Genomic DNA, 17,903 nt, shown 5'->3' with positions numbered 1-17,903 from the left:
TAAATGTTAAATTCTACAGAATTTTCCCTAAAGGAAACCAACTGAATGTATTTATAGCTACACTGTAATTAAGTTTAATTAAACTACTCGTAATGTAAAAAACATTCTACTTACACTTCAGAAATTGTTTAAGGGTAGAAACATATTCTGCATATGACTTGGAGTCAGACTTGTTAAAATAAAATTCCAATGCAGTGACTGGCTTTGGTGAAATCATAAGTCCTTTTAAAGAAAAACAAAAAGTAAAAGTCAGATATTAAACAACTCTTTTCATCCCCACCCTCATTTCTCAGAAAGACATTTTTCAAATTGTAAATAGACTATCTAGTATGGAATTTCAGCATTATTCTTATACTGAACAACCATATTTTGAGGGTAGATTTTTAAAATCAATTTTCAAATCTAAATTACAGTCTAAATAAAGTTACGATTTAAGTGCAAGCTATAATAATTAGAATTAGGGTGACCAGATGAGAGGAAGAAAATATCGGGACACATGGGGGGGGGGAAGGGGAGGGTCGCCGCTGGAGGGAAAAAAAAAAGCTGCCAGCAGAGCGAAATATCGGGATGAATTGCGTCCCGACCCCGACCAAAGATCGGTTGGGACGCGGGACAAATACCTAAATATCGGGAATGTCCCGATTTTATCGGGACGTCTGGTCACCCTAATTAGAATTCATAATAATCAAAACCCACATGATTGAGAATAGAAAAATTAGCTAATCACCTGCAGTTTTAAAGTATTTTACTGATTACAGTTTCACTTTGTACTTTCCATATTCAACAAAACTATACCAAGGCTTCTTTCTTTAAAAAGAACATTTTAATTTTTAGACTAGTACTGGACAGCTTCCATACCTTCAGTTTACTTACTCAGTATTTTTACATACTCTTAGGTCCATTATACATTTGTTACATAATGGAGATACTTCTGTATCTCCTGTGCATACTTTTGAAACCTACTAATTTTAAAGAAGTGGTTTATAAAGCCAAACGTGCCTTACATAGTAAAACTGGAGGCTATTATAATTTTAATTTCAGGGTGACCCACAGAGAACAAAAGAGGACTTGAACCTTTTAAGAAAAAAAAAAGAAAAAGAAAAAAACTTCTTTATAAAGTATACAGATGGCCTGAAAGGTCCCCTAACCAAAAACAAAACCACATTGATTGTTCTTTTCACCCTTCTTCCCCACACACCAGAAGTTCAGATTATGTCTACCTATGAAGACTGTAGGCAGCAGCAAAACTAGTAGGATGAGATAGCAAGCACTGAAGAAACAAAACTTGATCTACTGAGGATACAATTATTTGCATAGTTTAAAACGATTGGTTAACCTATATATAACTAGAAAAGAAAAACCTTATAGAAAAAATTTGTTTTTGTTAAGGGTATAATATCTACCCACTCCACATCTTCAATTAAGATCTGAAAAAGGCCACCACACATCTTTTGGTAAACCCGGGAAGACTAGACACATAACATTCTTGATATTTCCAAGTTGAAATATAAACAAGATTTTTTCCCTTCCAAAAAAAAAAAAAAAAAGGGGGGGGGGCTGTGGATGCACTTCTCAGGCCTTCTTTATACATCATAAAAAGGAAAAGGAAGTAACAAAATCAGTTTTCCCCTCTCTGTAGGCCACTTTTAATACATTTATTATTTAAATATATATAAAGATAAACTTATCAGAAAGCATATGGAAAGTACAACTACATAGACCAAATCTATCAGTGATCCACTGCAAGCCGCACGTGAAGACACAGAAAATGGTGCCTTTTTTTATTATTATTATTATTATTAAATAGGGAAACAATTTAGACAAATTAGAAGTTTTTGGAGAAGGAATGAGTTCCAGAGGCTAACATTTTATATATGCCTTTTAAAAACGCACTTCTTGACTCATTCACCTTTTCTGTGGTGTTCACAAAAGCACAGGTTCTCCCTCTCACCCCAGCATCAGTTAGTTAACTATTTCCCAGGGCAAGACTTATCTAAATGCCAGTATGACAGTCTGATACATGACACTACAAACCCCATTTTGCTTGATGAATGCCATTTTGACAGTAAACTGCACTGTACCTTCACTGTTGCCTTTTAACCTCCATACTGAACTGGGATTCCATGAGGTGTCAGCAGAGGGCTAACAATGGAGAGCAATCAAGAGTCATTAACCTGGAGGGGATTCCATTCAAATGGACACTCCCTAGGACAATAAGCTAGCTGCACCCCAGAACCACCAGTTATCCCAGATAGGGCTGTAACTAAGCAATGTGTCACCTGACAGGAACTTGAAACCACTGGGGGGAGGAGGAGTCACCTGACAGACGGCACTTGAAACTTTATAAAAAGGAGGCTCTCTCAAAATTTTCAAACTAGCCATTTTAAGAAGAGAGACCAGTACAAGGCGGAAAGAAGGAGAATGAGCAGAGGAGAGTGTAGGGACCCTGGAAGGACTGACCAAACTCAAAGGGCTCTGTGTATAGGTTTTGGTTGTTTTCTCATAGATCTGTCTCTCTCCTATGCTTTGTCTGTGAGTAAAGTGTGTGATTGGCTTAGAAATTCCTTTATAAAGTCTGTGTTACTTGCTTTAACTGTCACATAGTCTCGGAAGGGTGAGACAGTAATCCAGAGGATCCACTGTATCAGAGGAACTCTGGGAGCATGTAACAAACTGGGGAGGCATACAGAGAACTAGCATTGGTTTCAGAATGGAGTCCCGTATCTTAGAAAGGGTTGCTATATCTGCACCCCAAGGGCATGCTCAGAAACCCAGAGCTTGAGAACGTGATTGGATTCTGTCAAGACTAGGGATGTAAATATCATTTTAAAAGTTAACTGTTTAAATGATTAAAATTATATCAGTTAACTGATTAAAGGGAGAGGGCCTGGGGTTGCTCTGGCCGGCCCGGGACTGGTTGTTAACAGTTAGGGTGGGTTAATGGTAAGACTAATACTTACCAGGTTAACCGTTTAATATTTTACATCCCTAGTCAAGACCCAGCCAGCCTAAGAGCATGTGGGATCCAAGATTTGGGACTATTACAGCAGCCTGGTAAATATCCACAAGGGGAACTAATCAACGTTTTTAACAGCCAGATTTAATGATCTGATAGCACTTACAAATGGAAAAAGCCCAAATTCTTAAACTCATTTGTATTTGGTGAATACTATTACACCCCCACTGAACAATATAAATGAAATGTCAATTATAGAAATCAGACAATTTGATTTTTGTAACTAAATTTAAAAGAAGAATAAAAACCTTTGACCTATGTCATCCAGATTGTGTGCATGGTGGTTTTTTTTTTTTATTTATTTTTTTTTTAAATAAATTTAAGATTTATAGCCAGGACTATGACATGTTACACTGCAAGTAAAAACATGAAAGAGTTAAGCTGAAAATAAATTTCCAAGCATAAAGAGATAAACATTAAACAACAACATGCAATATTACTGTAATCTTCAAATATGCGTACACTATTCAGTGCTTAATTTATAGAAAACTCAAATTAAAAATATTGTAAGTAGTAATCAAAGAACCAGAGTCTTTCTACCTTAAAGTTCTTTGGTTAACACACGTGAGAGCTGAGTTACAACCTTAAAAGAGACATTGCAAAAAGGCATGGAGTACAACCACTTTTAAATTTATCTATCTTCACACCTCCCACAAGCAAATTCACAGCCTACATCAGGGGTCGGCAACCTCTAGCACGCGGCTCACCAGGGTAAGCACCCTGGCGGGCCGGGCCAGTTTGTTTACCTGCCACGTCCGCAGGTTCGGCCGATCGCGGCTCCCACTAGCCGCAGTTCACCACTCCAGGCCAATGGGGACTGCGGGAAGCGGCACGGGCCGAGGGATGTGCTGGCCACTCCTTCCCGCCGTCCCCATTGGCCTGGAGCGGCGAACCATGGCCACTGCGGGGGCCGCGATCGGCCGAACCTGTGGACGCGGCAGGTAAACAAACTGGCCCAGCCTGCCAGGGTGCTTACCCTGGCGAGCCATGTGCCAGAGGTTACCGACCCCTGCGCTACAGATACTGGAATTGTCAGAGCCACTGTGGAACTTCATCAGAGCATGGAATTGATTATATAGTAAAGGACCTAGGGAAGGAGGTCAGAAGTTGCTTTTTTGGTGAAGTTTCAGGATTTTTTTTATTTATTTTAACTATTTTATACACTGGAACATTCTATGGTTTTAAAGCTTAGAGAACCCTGCTGAGAACAACTGAAATACCAAGGCCCTGAAAAAAACACCTTGAAATGCACAAGCAAAATTACTGACAGGACAATGGTGATGTTTTTGCTCATGGATTGTATTGTGTTGGCGGACTTAGATAAGAGGAAGTTAATCAGTATAATAAAATACACAAAACGTAATGCCAAAAAGGAAAAACAGGAGTAAGGTGACAAAGACACGATGATATGAAAATAGTGTGGATAGCAAATGCTATGTAAATTGAACCTTGGGCACGCATATCGCACAGATTATAGAAAACAATGCTTAATGTTTATCGGAAGAAAGCTCATTAATATGTATTGTGGGAAGGTATAAGAAACCAAGTGAACAGGGCCCAAGTCAGAGAATACTGGACCAGAGACTGAGATGACCATCATGAAGTGTGGGAGAGCTTCTCGGTACTCCAGAACTCAGTAACTGGGGCCCCTACCTGTTCTGTGTTATCTGTTTATTATCTGTCAAATATACGATCAGAAACTGTAAGTGACAATGATTGTCTGAAAATGTATAAATTAAGGCAAAAATTGATTAAACCTGGACTGGATGAACTTGTTTCCAACCTTATAACACCTCACTCAAATTCAGAAGAGGGTGGTACTGACTACAGGTAGTCCAACCTCCTTCCCCAAACTCTGGGATGTTCAAATACATATCTGTATTTTGTGGCATCATATGGGCCCATGTCTAGAATCCAAAAGTCACACACTGGCTGGCTCCATGTTCCAGGTAAAACTGTGATTATAAAACTATTCCCATTTAAGTCAATGGGAAAGTTAGGACAATGCTGAGCACTTTTGAAAATCCAACCCTCAATCCTTCAAAGAGAGTTATCCGGATTACTTATGCAAGAGCTCACCTTCTCTCAAAGGGACAATTTAAAAAAAAAAACTATTTATCATAAGTAGGGCTGTCAAGGGATTAATCAAATTAATCACGATTAATCGCACTGAAACAATAATAGAATACCATTTCTTTAAATATTTTTGGATGTTTCCTATATTTTCAAATATATTGATTTCAATTACAACACAGAATACAAGTGTACCGTGCTCATTTTATATTTATTTTTATTACAAATATTTGCACCGTAAAACACAAAAGAAATAGTATTTTTCAATTCACCTAATACAAGTACTGTACTGCAATCTCTATCATTAAAGTTGAAATGTACAATTATGTACAAAAAAACCCTGCATTCAAAAATAGAACAATGTAAAAGTTTAGAGCCTGCAAGTCCAATTAGTCCTACTGTTCAGCCAATCACTCAGACAAACATGTTTGTTTACATTTGCAGAACAGAATGCTGCATGCTTCTTGTTTACAATGTCACCTGAAAGTAAGAACAGGCGTTTGCATGGCACTGTTGTAGCCGGTGTCGCAAGATATTTACATGCCAGATGCACTAAAGATTCATATGTCCCTTCATGCTTCAACCACCATTCCAGAGGACATGCGTCCATGCTGATGACAGGTTCTGCCTGTTAATGATCCAAAGCAGTGCGGACCGATGCATGTTCATTTTCATCATCGGAGTCAGATGCCATCAGCAGAAGGTTAGTTTTCTTTTTTGGTGGTTTGGGTTCTGTAGTTTCCGCATCGGAGTGTTGCTCTTTTAAGACTTCTGAAAGCATGCTCCACACTTCATTCCTCTCAGATTTTTGAAGGCATTTGGGTGGAATGCTATAGCTATCTTCTTTGCATTTTGTCAAATTTGCATTGACAGTGTTCTTAAAACGAACAATATGCGCTGGGTCATCATCCGAGACTGCTATATGAAATATATGGCAGAATGCGGGTAAAACAGAGCAGGAGACATACGATTCTCCCCCAAAGAGTTCAGTCACAAATTTAATTAACGCATTTTTTTTTAAACGAGAATCATCAGCATGGAAGAATGTCCTCTGGAACGATGGCCAAAGCGGCATATGAATCTTTAGCGCATCTGGCACGTAAATATCTTGTGATGTCAGCTACAAAAGTGCCATGCAAACGCCTGTTCTCACTTTCAGGTGACATTGTAATTAAGAAGTGGGCACCATTATCTTCTAAACAAACCTGTTTCTCTTAGCGATTGGTTGAACAAGAAGTAGGACTAAGTGGACTTGCAGGCTCTAAAGTTTTACATTGTTTTGTTTTTGAGTGCAGTTATGGAACAAAAAAAATCTACATTTGTAAGTTGCACTTTCATAATAAAGAGATTGCACTACAGTACTGGTATGAGATGAATTGAAAAATACTATTTCTTTTGTTTATTGTTTTTACAGTGCAAATATTTGTAATAAAAAATAATGTAAAGTGAGCACTGTACAGTTTGTATTCTGTGTTGTATTTGAAATCGATATATTTGAAAAGGTAAAAAAAATCCCAAAGTATTTAATAAATTTCAATTGCTATTCTATTGTTTAACAGTGCAATTAATCACGATTAGTAAAATTAATCGTGATTAACATTTTTTTAGTTAATCGCGTGAGTTAACTGCGATTAATCGACAGCTCTAATCATAAATATGCTTAGAGATCAAATAACCTGATTCCCTGCAACATCTGAGGCAAGTATCAAATCTTCAGGCGGTCAAAAAAAAAAATACATATACTCTTTGAAAATAGTGTCTAGAAGCTATAATGGCTCTCTCTCTAGAGCTGTTACAGTATATAATACCTGGCCATCTTCCTGGGGAAACTGAGTTATTACTTGGAACTTAACAAAATATTTGTATTCTATTTAAGAATCTACCTTCCTTAAATTGATGAGAGGTTGGGCAAAATGTACAGTCTTGTACCACTCCATACCATTGCACGGAAAACCATTGCAAAATAGTTTCATAGGCTCAACATTAAGATCAGTAACAAAGCCATCAAGGGTAAATTTTCAGGCCAGTACAGAGAATGAGATGCACAACTCCCTATATGCCTAAAATGTAACCATTTATTGTCCACTTCAGTTTTTGCAGAGTACTAGCCACTCCCTAATTAAAATAGAAACTCAGTGGACAACTTTAAGTCAGAACTTTGCCCTTTCCTTTTTCAAATCTACACAAAGAATATATTTGCCTCAAAATAAGATCCAGGGATGAAGAAGAATTTTATTGCAAAATTTGAAAGCAACTAGGAGTTCCTAAACTATGATCAAATCAGAGCTGCCAAATATAGTTCCAAATTAAATTTTAACTACTTTAAAAAGGAAAGAAAAGAAAACCTCCACCACACAAAAAGGGAGAGACACAAAATAATATCCCCATCTGAGATCTAGCATCCAAGATGAAAAGACTTAACATTTGATTTAATTTCGTCATCAGGCAACAATTCTCCGATGATCTTGTCAGAAGATGTCAAAAGATGGAGATATAAACTTCCATTAAAATGAATAAATAAACAAAAGGCTTTAATGCCCTTTCCACGGCAGAAATTGAGCTCAACATGCTACCTGATTGGTGGGAATGGCTTGTTAAGGTAAGATTGGTTCCATTCTAAAGGTTTGGGAGATCTTGAAGGAAGGGAGGAAAATACCACATGTCCTCCCTAAACACCTATTCTTGCTCATTGCCAGGGCTGACAGAGGGTTGAGGTGGTGAAAAGCACAATTGTACCAGGACCAGAAGTTCAGCCCCCACCTTCCCTCCCAAATGTCTGCGTAAATAAAGTGAAATGGGAGAGGGTGGGACCCCAGAGAACATAACATATCAGGGCCCCAAATTTCTCGATGGGCCAGGCCCTTGCTTCCTGCAGACCTCCTAAGGCTTTTCAGAAGGAAGCCCCCCTATTAATGCAGATCTTAGGAGATCTGTGCAGGTGAGGGAACATTCCCTCCACTTTTCTGTCGACTGCTCGAGATCTGCAGAAGGAAAGAACCCATAGTGAGCCTTAAGTTCTTGTCTGCCCTCTCATAGGCACAAGCTTATTCATCGCCCACCCTCAGTCTAGATATTGGGGTGAACTATAGACCCAAATTCCATTTTGGACCATTGCACATAGGGGAGAGGTCCAAGACTAGCATGTTTTGTATTGTTAGGTTATGGAAGTTAGGTTCATTCAACCCAGTTCAGTTCACAGCAAACAAACCTATTTTGGACCATCAGGGGTTCAGGAGCCAACTGGGTGCTGAAGGGGGAACGATCTAAAACTAATGAGGGTTGGGGGCTCTGATGAACTTCCGACAGTTCACAGGAGGCCAGGAGCCAGTTTCATAACAGAGAAGACTACAGGAGAAAAACATCAACTCCAGCAGGCGGCCCAGGAAACAGCTGGAGGCAGTAATATAGTGAGGAAGGGGTTCTTCACTCTTCAACTCCTGCCAAAGGGTTTGGTGCATAAAGAGAGGTAGGGAGTTTCTCCTCCCCAGTTCCCCCCATTTTGCTAACTCAAAGCCTTTGAGAGCCACATAGGAGGTCTGCAGCAACAGAACTCACCTCCACAAGATGGTGGATAGGCACTGTAGTTAGCAGGAGTCTTTGTGGCCAGCAGACCAAAGCGGCATTTCCCCCCAAACCTTCTAAGGTCTGCTGGATTGACCACACCCTAGGGTTTGCAGGAACTGAAGTCTTCAGCAGACTTTAGGACCATTTTAAAAGAAAGTAAGGATAAAGATGTTAAGGTCAAGTTCTATTTGCAGGCAAATATCAGTAGTCTGAGTGCATATTACCTTTTAAAAACATTAGAAACCAAAGAAAAACAAAGTTAAGGCTGAACTTTCGAAGTCCCCAAACTACCTTACCTCTACCTGTCAGAGCAGTGTTCTAAGAAAAGCCGGGAACACATGCTAATTTATCCAACAATAATAGTGGCCACCAAAATTACAGTGCTTTATAATCATTGTCAGAGTGCCATTTTATGGTCTTCTTTAGTCACACAGTACACACACAGCTTTACCAATTCATGATTAGACAAACAGCATATGGAAAGAATAAATCATTCCTGCTTTTCATTAAAAGCTTGATCTTTCAAAGTCCTGAGGGAACACAGTTCTTCATAGGATGTACTCAGCTCTACAACTCTGTGGCAGGCAATTCTCCAAGTGACATTAGCTATTATGCCCCATATATAAATCTCATATGTGCAGATTATGCTGTTAGAGTACTTGAAAAAGAGCAGAAGTCAGTAAAAGGACAAGGTTTGCTACTGGAGATTTGTATACATGAAAAATTCTACAACTAATGTTCTACGGTTAATGTTTCTAATACTCTATATTCAAATAGAGAAAATGGTAGGCTGGCATCTGTACAGGGACAGAGAAAGTAGTTCATGCATCTTGTTTAAGAAGTGCAACCTTGATTTTTCAATACTTGAGTTTTTCATGTTTGGGAGGGTTTTTAAAAAAAAGTTTTTAAAAGGTAATATGCATGCAACCCACTGGTATGTGCCTACAACCTTAACTTCACTTTAATGAAGATTTGTCTGGCTATAAGTACAATATGATCTAAATGAAAAGCAAAAGGGAACTTTGTGCTTAATCCAAATTATTTAAGGAACCACTGAACATAACATTGATAAATGCAAAGTAATTCACACTGGAGGATGTAATTTAAACTATTCATATTTTATTGAGTTCTAAATTCAGCCTGAGCTCATAAAAAAGCCCCAATCTTCACTGCGGACAACACAATGAAGGTCTCTGCTCAATGTGCAACAGGGTTAGACAGGCAGTAGAAGCAAAAGTGAAACTTTCGAGCAGCATATTCCAGAAGTCATGAGGTCTTCCTGAGTGTAGACTTCATTGATTTGAGATCTACCATACCATTCTCTCACTAGAAGGGAAAACCTATAATGGCAACAGGCCGTAAGAGAGACCCAGTTTGGGAATATTTTAATGAAGTTCCTCTACCTGTGGGTAAGACGGGCATGCGTGCAAAATACAAACAGTGCAACAAAGAAATGCAAGGCCTGGTTGCCCGAATGAAACAACATCATGAGAAGCGTTCCTTCACTGGAGGAAGCTACTTTGAAGATGATGAAAGGAACATGTCTGAACATGAAGGATCTTCAGGTTGGTAAACTTTTTTATTTCATACTTCTTTCTTAAGGACTGCCTGTCTTCCTTCTGGACTATTCTTGAATTCTCATGTTTGAGCAAAAAATATAGTTGTTACTCTATGGTACTATCATTTTAGATGTAGTTGTGATAAAAAATAAATAGCTGAAATAGGCAGATCTTCCTTTTACAATTTCACCTTTAAAGTAGTACTGAGAGTCAGTGAATGCAATGAGTAATACTAAATGAGAAGTATGGTAACAATAATTAAATAACTGCATTGATTTATTTTGTTTAGGAGAATCCATCCTCAACATACTGGATTCTGAAGACTATCCACCTTCAAGATCACCATCATTTTCTATAGTTTCAGAGTTATTTGCCAATGATAGTGTTTCAGTCACATCAAGTATGTCACATAGCCACAATGTATCACCTGTAGCAAAAGGGAAAAAAATCTCCATCATCCAGAAACAACCATAGACAAGGTCTAGAGGGTGAAATTGTTAACCTGAATCTTGATGTGTGGAACAATGTCCACGATGATCCTGTTGTATGTGCTTGTGTGACAACAGAAGAAGGGAATATCTTCCTTACAGAAAGGATTGATACATCAGGAAATGCACACACAGCAGAATACTCAAGAAGTAGCAGTAAAAGCTATAACAAACTGAAAAAAAATTAAAATGTCTAGTACGCAGCTTGGTCACAGACAATGTTGCAAGTGTATTCAAGATAAGAAATTATTTAGGAGAGAGTGAAGAGAGTCCCAAGCCAATAACATACGGTTGCAGTGCTCATTTGTTGCACCTCCTAGCCAGACTTTTCAGTGTTCCAGAAATAAAGGCTAATGATGTTGAAATTGCAAAATACTTCTATAACAACCACTCCGCAGTGGCTGCTCTGAAAAAAAGCGGGAGGAACCAAGCTAACTCTACCGCAAGATGTGCGATGGAACTCAGTAGTGGACTGTTTTGAGCACTATATCAAGAACTGGCCTAATCTGATGACAGTTTGTGAACAAAATCATGAAAAAAATAGATGGCACTGTCACAGCCAAAGTTCTCAACATTGGGCTTAAGAGAAATGTTGAACACATGCTGAGTATGCAATGACAGAGTTAAATTACAAGCATTAAAAAAAATGAATGGAACAAGCACTATCTCCAGCTCATTTTCTTGCACATATTCTCAATACTCGGTACAAAGGTCAAACCTTAACTGCTGAAGAAGAGGAGTTGGCTATGACATGGACATCCAACAATCATCCCTCCAAAATGCCAACTATAATAAACTTCAGAGCTAAGGGTGAACCATTCCAGAAATATATGTTTGCTGATAATATCTTAAAGAAAGTCACACCAGTGAAGTGGTGGAAGTCACTTAAGCACTCGGATTCAGAGACTGTTGAAGTGATAATCTCACTTTTAACAGAAGTAGCTTCTTCTGCCGGTGCAGAAGAATATTTTCTTTCTTTGGACTAATTTATTCCAAATTGAGAAATCGTTTGGGACCTGAAAAAGCAGGAAAGCTTGTTTGTTCATAATCTGGATAAGAAAAACAGGAAAATGAAGGTGAAGACGACTGAGTTAGCTACAGAAGGCAACATTTTAAGTTTCTCATGTTGACTTGGCTGACACAGTTGATTTAATTATTGTTTTAAATATGTCATTTAACTATTTTAGTTAAAACAATTTTAACATACTTGAATGTTTAACTAAATTCAAAAATTCATATGCTTGTTTTGTTAAAATATTATATGTTTGCTGCTGAAGAAAAGAATCTAGAATACATAACGTTGTTTTAGTTAAATAAAACAATTTAAATGTCTGTCTGGTGATGTTCTCCTCCTAATACAGCATGGCAAGAAAATCCTCCAAATATTAATGATTAACCTACTGAATTGGAGATAGTTCTCCTCCCAATGACTTCATAAATATCTGCTTCAATTACCTTTGGTAAATGAAATAACCAAACAATCATTCATTTTCTGATATAGCTGTAAAACTAATCTGAAAAGTTTTCAAAATAAATCACTGTTTAAAAATGTATAGTGTGTACCTTCTAAAAATGAAACCTACATCTATCTCTGAGTTGTGAAGAATATGTATTAAGGTTATAACATAACCTTGTGCAACAAGAATGCACTTTTATGTAGAAATCCATGATTAAATCAAATCAAGTCTTCCTGACTAGTGATTTAAATCATGATTTAAATCAAATCTACCCTGCAGCAAAATATCAAAACTTAGCTTACTCCTGCAGTGAAGCAACAACGCTATGTTTATGACCTCATATTTCACTGTTGTGGATTGAAAACTGCAATTTAAATGTACGGCAAAATCCAGGAAGAACTAGAAAGGAGTGAATTTAGAGCTATCAGTTAGTAAATATGGTAAAAAAAAAGCATATAAATGGCTTTATGCTGCAAACCTACAAAGCCCAAATGATTCACCCATTATGAAAGAGTCCTCCTTTAAAAAACTCTTTATTAGTCTAATTAAAACTACACCACATTGGAATATGTACTTTATCCTAAAAGGAAGTTATTAGATAAATTTTATCTTATTCTAATTTAAAATCCAGACATAAAACTAAAAGAGTACAGTTACCTGGACTAGAAATCCGGTCACGGTATTTGGGAATATCTCCGCTCAGGGTCTGAAGCAAAACCCACATTGTGAACGTAAAGAGTGCTGCTAGGAAACCATAGAATACCAGATAAAACAGCAAGATTAGACCTGTAAAATTAAAGAACTCAAATTAACAAAATATTTATTTTAAACTGAACGTGAGTCTAATTTTTTACTCTGACACTCAGGATTGTAGTTCAATAGGAGTTGGATCAGGTGCTCAGTCCCCACCACTCAAACACAAAGATACCAAATTAGATCTTCCTTGTGTTTCAGCATTTATATCTATATATATATATAGATATATACACACACACACACACACACACACACACACACACTCCCCCCCCAACATACATACATATAGTTCAGCTTTTAAAAGAAAGGTCATTCCATTAAAATAAAAAAAAAAAAAAAAAAAAAGAGCTTGAACAGGAGGATGCTCCTTCCCCAGCTTCTGAGGACAATTTTTGTTTTGTTGCAGCTGCTCTTTCTGAGAGCCAAGCAACTGATTGTACCCCAGCATAACAGAGACCTCTACGTGCAATGCTATATGTGAATAATCAACCAGATTACAAGACAAAAATGACTATACATTAGATTTTCACCAAGTTTATAGAGCCCTGGATGAAAAAACAAAATGTTATAATCAGAACACAAATACAACTGTAGAATTTCTCACTTGCTGATTGGAGACTATATGGTACTTCTTCTGATGCAGAACTTGAGGTACATGTGACAGTAAGTTAAGTGGTTTTGCGATGTGGTTAAGAAGGTTGTAGAATACATCCAACACACAATTGGTACATCTTGCAATTATTTCTCAAGCTATCCCAGACATTGGGTTTAGACTGGGCACATTACAGAGCTCCTTTAGCAATTTTATTAACAGATTCATTTTTTTCTTTTTTAAAGCATTAAGTAAATATAGTTTTTCATTTAACTAGAGTGAACAGACCAGTGGTTCTCAATCTATTTATCATTGTGGGCCATGCGGGGACCCCGAACCTGCTGTGGGGAAGCTGGGAACCCACCACACACGGCCAGGCAGCCAGGAGCCCGCCACGCGTGGCCTTTAGCCCACAGCTGTGTGCTAATTGGGCTGCATGCAGCCCATGGATTGAGAACCGCTGGTCTAGAGCCAAGCTTGGATTGCCCACTTCAGGTGTTTTCTGTAAGCTTTATGTACTATTAAATATTTGTTAATGTAGGTCTGTGCCAATAAACTACAGAAAGTTTGTCACCAAGGGAAATTGTCTAGAGTGTGAAACTGATAACTTAGATAAACAGGCAGCTTCATGGACAAGCTTCCCCCATCCTCTCTAGTATCTCCCAAAATCAATAGAAAAATTAAGGTTAGTAAGAAGCTACATTATACTGTAGCATATCAAACCAAAGCTAATGTTTGCCAATGATTCAAGGCATTTACTAAATATATTTTTATATCATATTATTCTTTTAAACAGCATTCAAACAAATTAATATTAAAACATTACTTCTATTGCATCAAGCTTTGAAAAATCATGATGCTTTCCAAGTGAAGGAACAATGTGTGTGGAAAAGGAGGGAGGAAACTGGACACAGTCACTAAGGATTTAAAGATCTTAAGTAACACTGCTGGGGTGCAACTGGCTGGAATCCTCATCTTGGCCTAGTCTGCTATGGAGTTAACAAATTGAACATTTTTTAAAATGGCACTAGCCTTTAGTTAAGAACTAGACTGAAAAGGCTTTAAGATGACACAGATATACAGGGCTATGTAGTTTTTTAATTTTGCCAACTGGTATTCTTTAACATACTATTTCAACGCAGGCCTGAACATTTCATCACCTCAGTTTTTCACCACATTGGCAATAGTGATTACTGTTTTACAAAAATGAAAGTGATATAAGGGAGCTTTTGCATGGAAAGCTTGGAAGAAAGTATGTGCCTGCAAGATAAAAAATGATGAATCGTGCAATTAGTTATGGACTGCTCCTCTGAAAACCTGCTAAGGAGAATAATCTACATTTCAAGTAACTGTCTAGTTACACAATCTCATAGGTCCTAAAAATAACTAGATATGACACTCTGCAGTAGTACTATTAATGTGCAGAAACATAACTTTGCTGTGTTATGAGGCAGAAGGCTTTCACCTTATAAGTGCTGCATCACAAGTCAATTTGAGGGTAAAGGATGCAATTACCCATGTAAGTGATCCCTATCAAAAATGGCTTAGATTGAGCTGTAAGCTTTTACAGGAACGTGGTCCATTCTGGAACTTTGTAACTAAAGCTATTCCAGTAATCCATTTACAAGAGCATATTCTGTGCACACAAAATAAAATAGTCAAGTTTGGTAGATTTTCTTTTAGTACATTAAGCATAGCTGTCTCAAGTAAACCCACAGAAAGAGTAATTTAGAATTAAGGGTGAATAATTGTCCTAAACTCACCTAGATGTGAGTAGGTATTGCAAAAACATTTGAAGAGTGCATAATTTTGTGTGCTGTAATGTTTACATATAGGGCTTGAAGAAGTCCACAAGATTACTAGCCATATATATACGCGCCAATATAACAGATGGGAAAAAACAGTTACCTTTTCCATAACTGGTGTTCTTCCAGGTGTGTTGCTCATGTCTATTCCACAATAGGTGTACATGCTCGCCACTGGCACCGGAAGTTTTTCCCCTAGCAATACCCGTAGGGGGGAGCGCCCCCCACGACCTCTGGAGTGGCGCTTGCCTGGCGCGGTATAAGGAGAGCTGCGCGCTCCCCCACCCTCAGTTCCTTCTTGCCAGACAACTCCAACAGAGGGGAAGGAGGGTGGGATGCGGAACAGACATGAGCAACACATCTCAAAGAACACCAGTTACGGAAAAGGTAACTTTTTTCTTTGAGTGATTGCTCATGTATATTCCACAATAGGTGATTCCAAGGTATCTCTGTTGGAGGTGGGTAGGAGTTCACAAGTTCCCAGGACGGAGGACAGCCCTGCCGAACCCGGCGTCATCCCTGGTTTGGGAGACAATTGGATAGTGCGAGGTGAACGTGTGAACCGATGACCACGTGGCGGCCCTACAAATGTCCTGGATGGGGACGTGGGCCACAAAGGCAGCCGAAGAGGCCTGTGCCCAGGTCGAGTGCACCCTCACAATGGGTGGCGGGGGGGACACCCTCCAGCTCATAACAGGAACGGATGCATGAAATGATCCAATTGGAAAACTGCTGAGTGGAAATCGGCTGGCTCCTTGCGCGCTCAGCCAAGGCGACAGTTGCGAGGACTTTCTGAACGGCTTAGTCTGCTTGAGGTAGAAAGCCAGAGCCCGTCGCACGTTGAGCATGTGGAGGCAGCGTTCTTCACTGGATGCGTGAGGCTGGGGCAGAGGACTGGTAGAAAAATGTCCTGACCCATGTAGTAGGCGGAGACCACCTTCGGGAGGAATGCGGGGTGTGGGCGGAGCTGGACCTTGTCCTTATGAAAGACCGTATACGGCGGTTCGGAGGTCAGGGCCCTGAGCTCCGAGACTCACCTGGCTGACATGATAGCAACCAGGAAGGCCACCTTCCACGAGAGGTGAGATAGGAGCACGTGGCCAGTAGTTCAAACAGGAGCCCTGTGAGATGAGCCAACACCAGGATTAGGTCCCACTGTGGAACCGGGAGTCTAGAATACGTGAAAAGACGGTCTAGACCTTTAAGGAACCGGCCAGTCATAGCATGGGAAAACACCGTGTGTCCTTGCACCGGTGGATGGAAGGCCGATAGGGCCGCCAGGTGCACCTTGATGGACGAGGACACCTGGCCCTGGGTCCTCAGGTGGAGGAGGTAATCAAAGATAAGTTGGATCGGGGCGGTCACCGGGGAGACACCCTGGTCTGCCGCCCACCAAATAAGAGCAGCGAGTGGAGGACGATCTACTTTCGAGGAGGACGCGCTGAACTTGCTCGGAGCATGTCCTTTCCTCTCCACCTAACCAATGAGCAGCCACACCATAAGGTGAAAAGCTGCTAAGTTGGGATGGAGGAGGCGGCCCTGGTCCTGTGAGAACAGGTCCGGGCGGAGCGGCAACGGCCACAGCCACAGCGGAGCTACTGCCAGGCCTGTGAGGGTCCCGTACCAATACTGCCTGGGCCACACCGGGGCAATCAAGAGGACTCTGGCCTTGTCCGACTTTATCTTCTCCAGAACCTTGCTGATAAAAAGAACAGGGGGAAGGCGTAGAGAAGCCAGCCTGACCAGGACAGGAGAAAGGCATTGGAGATAGCGCCCGTCCCCAGGTCTCCCCTGGAGCAGAACCGGGGACCAAGTCGTGAATAGGTCCAGCTGGGGACTTCCCCACCTTTGGAAGAGCAGGTGGGCCACTTCCAGGTGGAGGGACCACTCGTGTTGTGAGGAGAAGTCCCTGCTCAAGCAAGCCGTCCTCTCGTTGTGTGCACCCAGTAAGTGGAAGGCCTTCAGGTGGATGTCGTGGGCTATACAGAAGTCCCACAGCCTGAGGGCTTCGAAGCAGAGGAGCAGGCCTCGCCTTGCCTGTTGATACAGAACATTGAGGCCGTGTTGTCCGTGAGGACGCTGATTACCTTGCCCTCCAGGTGCGAGCGGAAGAGCATACATGCCAGCCCTACTGCTCTGAGCTCCCTGACATTTATATTTAGGGTCAGGTCCTGAGCCGACCACAGGCCTTGGGTATGAAAGCCCTTGGAGCATGTTGTTCGGGGTGGACCACCATCGCAGGGAGGTAATCACAGTATCCATCCTGTCCATGGCCTGGGAGAAATTCAAGGCCAACCAGAGCTGGAGGGGCCTCATCCTGAGTCTGGCGTGACAGACCATGTACGTGCATGCCGACATATGACCCAAAAGCTGCAGGCAAACCCTGACTGTTGTCACCGGGAACCTTGTGACCGAGTCGATGAGACCTTTCAGGGTCTCGAACCTGTCTGGCAGGAGGGAGGCCCTGGCCGACACTGCATCCGGGAGCGCCCCAATAAACTCTATGCATTGGACCGGGACTAACGTGGACTTGGTGTTGTTTACCAGTAGGCCCAAGGCGGTGTACGTGGACAGGAGGAGCACCACATGATCC

General features: G+C 40.4%; 1 protein-coding gene across 1 annotated transcript in view; it reads right to left on the bottom strand.

The window, feature by feature from the left end:
* ATP1B3 (ATPase Na+/K+ transporting subunit beta 3) overlaps window positions 1–17,903 on the bottom strand; it is a 61,298-nt gene that overhangs the window by 27,327 nt on the left and 16,068 nt on the right. Inside the window, exons 2-3 of the mRNA XM_024211009.2 lie at window positions 12,815–12,943; window positions 115–222 (exon numbers count right to left, since the gene is read on the bottom strand). Of these exons, the coding sequence (XP_024066777.1) occupies window positions 115–222; window positions 12,815–12,943 (237 nt within the window). The remainder of the gene's footprint in view (window positions 1–114; window positions 223–12,814; window positions 12,944–17,903) is intronic.

Source organism: Terrapene carolina, unplaced genomic scaffold, assembly GCF_002925995.2.
Source record: "Terrapene carolina triunguis isolate 2854851 unplaced genomic scaffold, T_m_triunguis-2.0 Scaffold88, whole genome shotgun sequence".
Classification (NCBI taxonomy): domain Eukaryota; kingdom Metazoa; phylum Chordata; order Testudines; family Emydidae; genus Terrapene; species Terrapene triunguis.
Note: the sequence above shows the minus strand (reverse complement) of the source record. Positions and strands in the feature narration are given on the sequence as shown.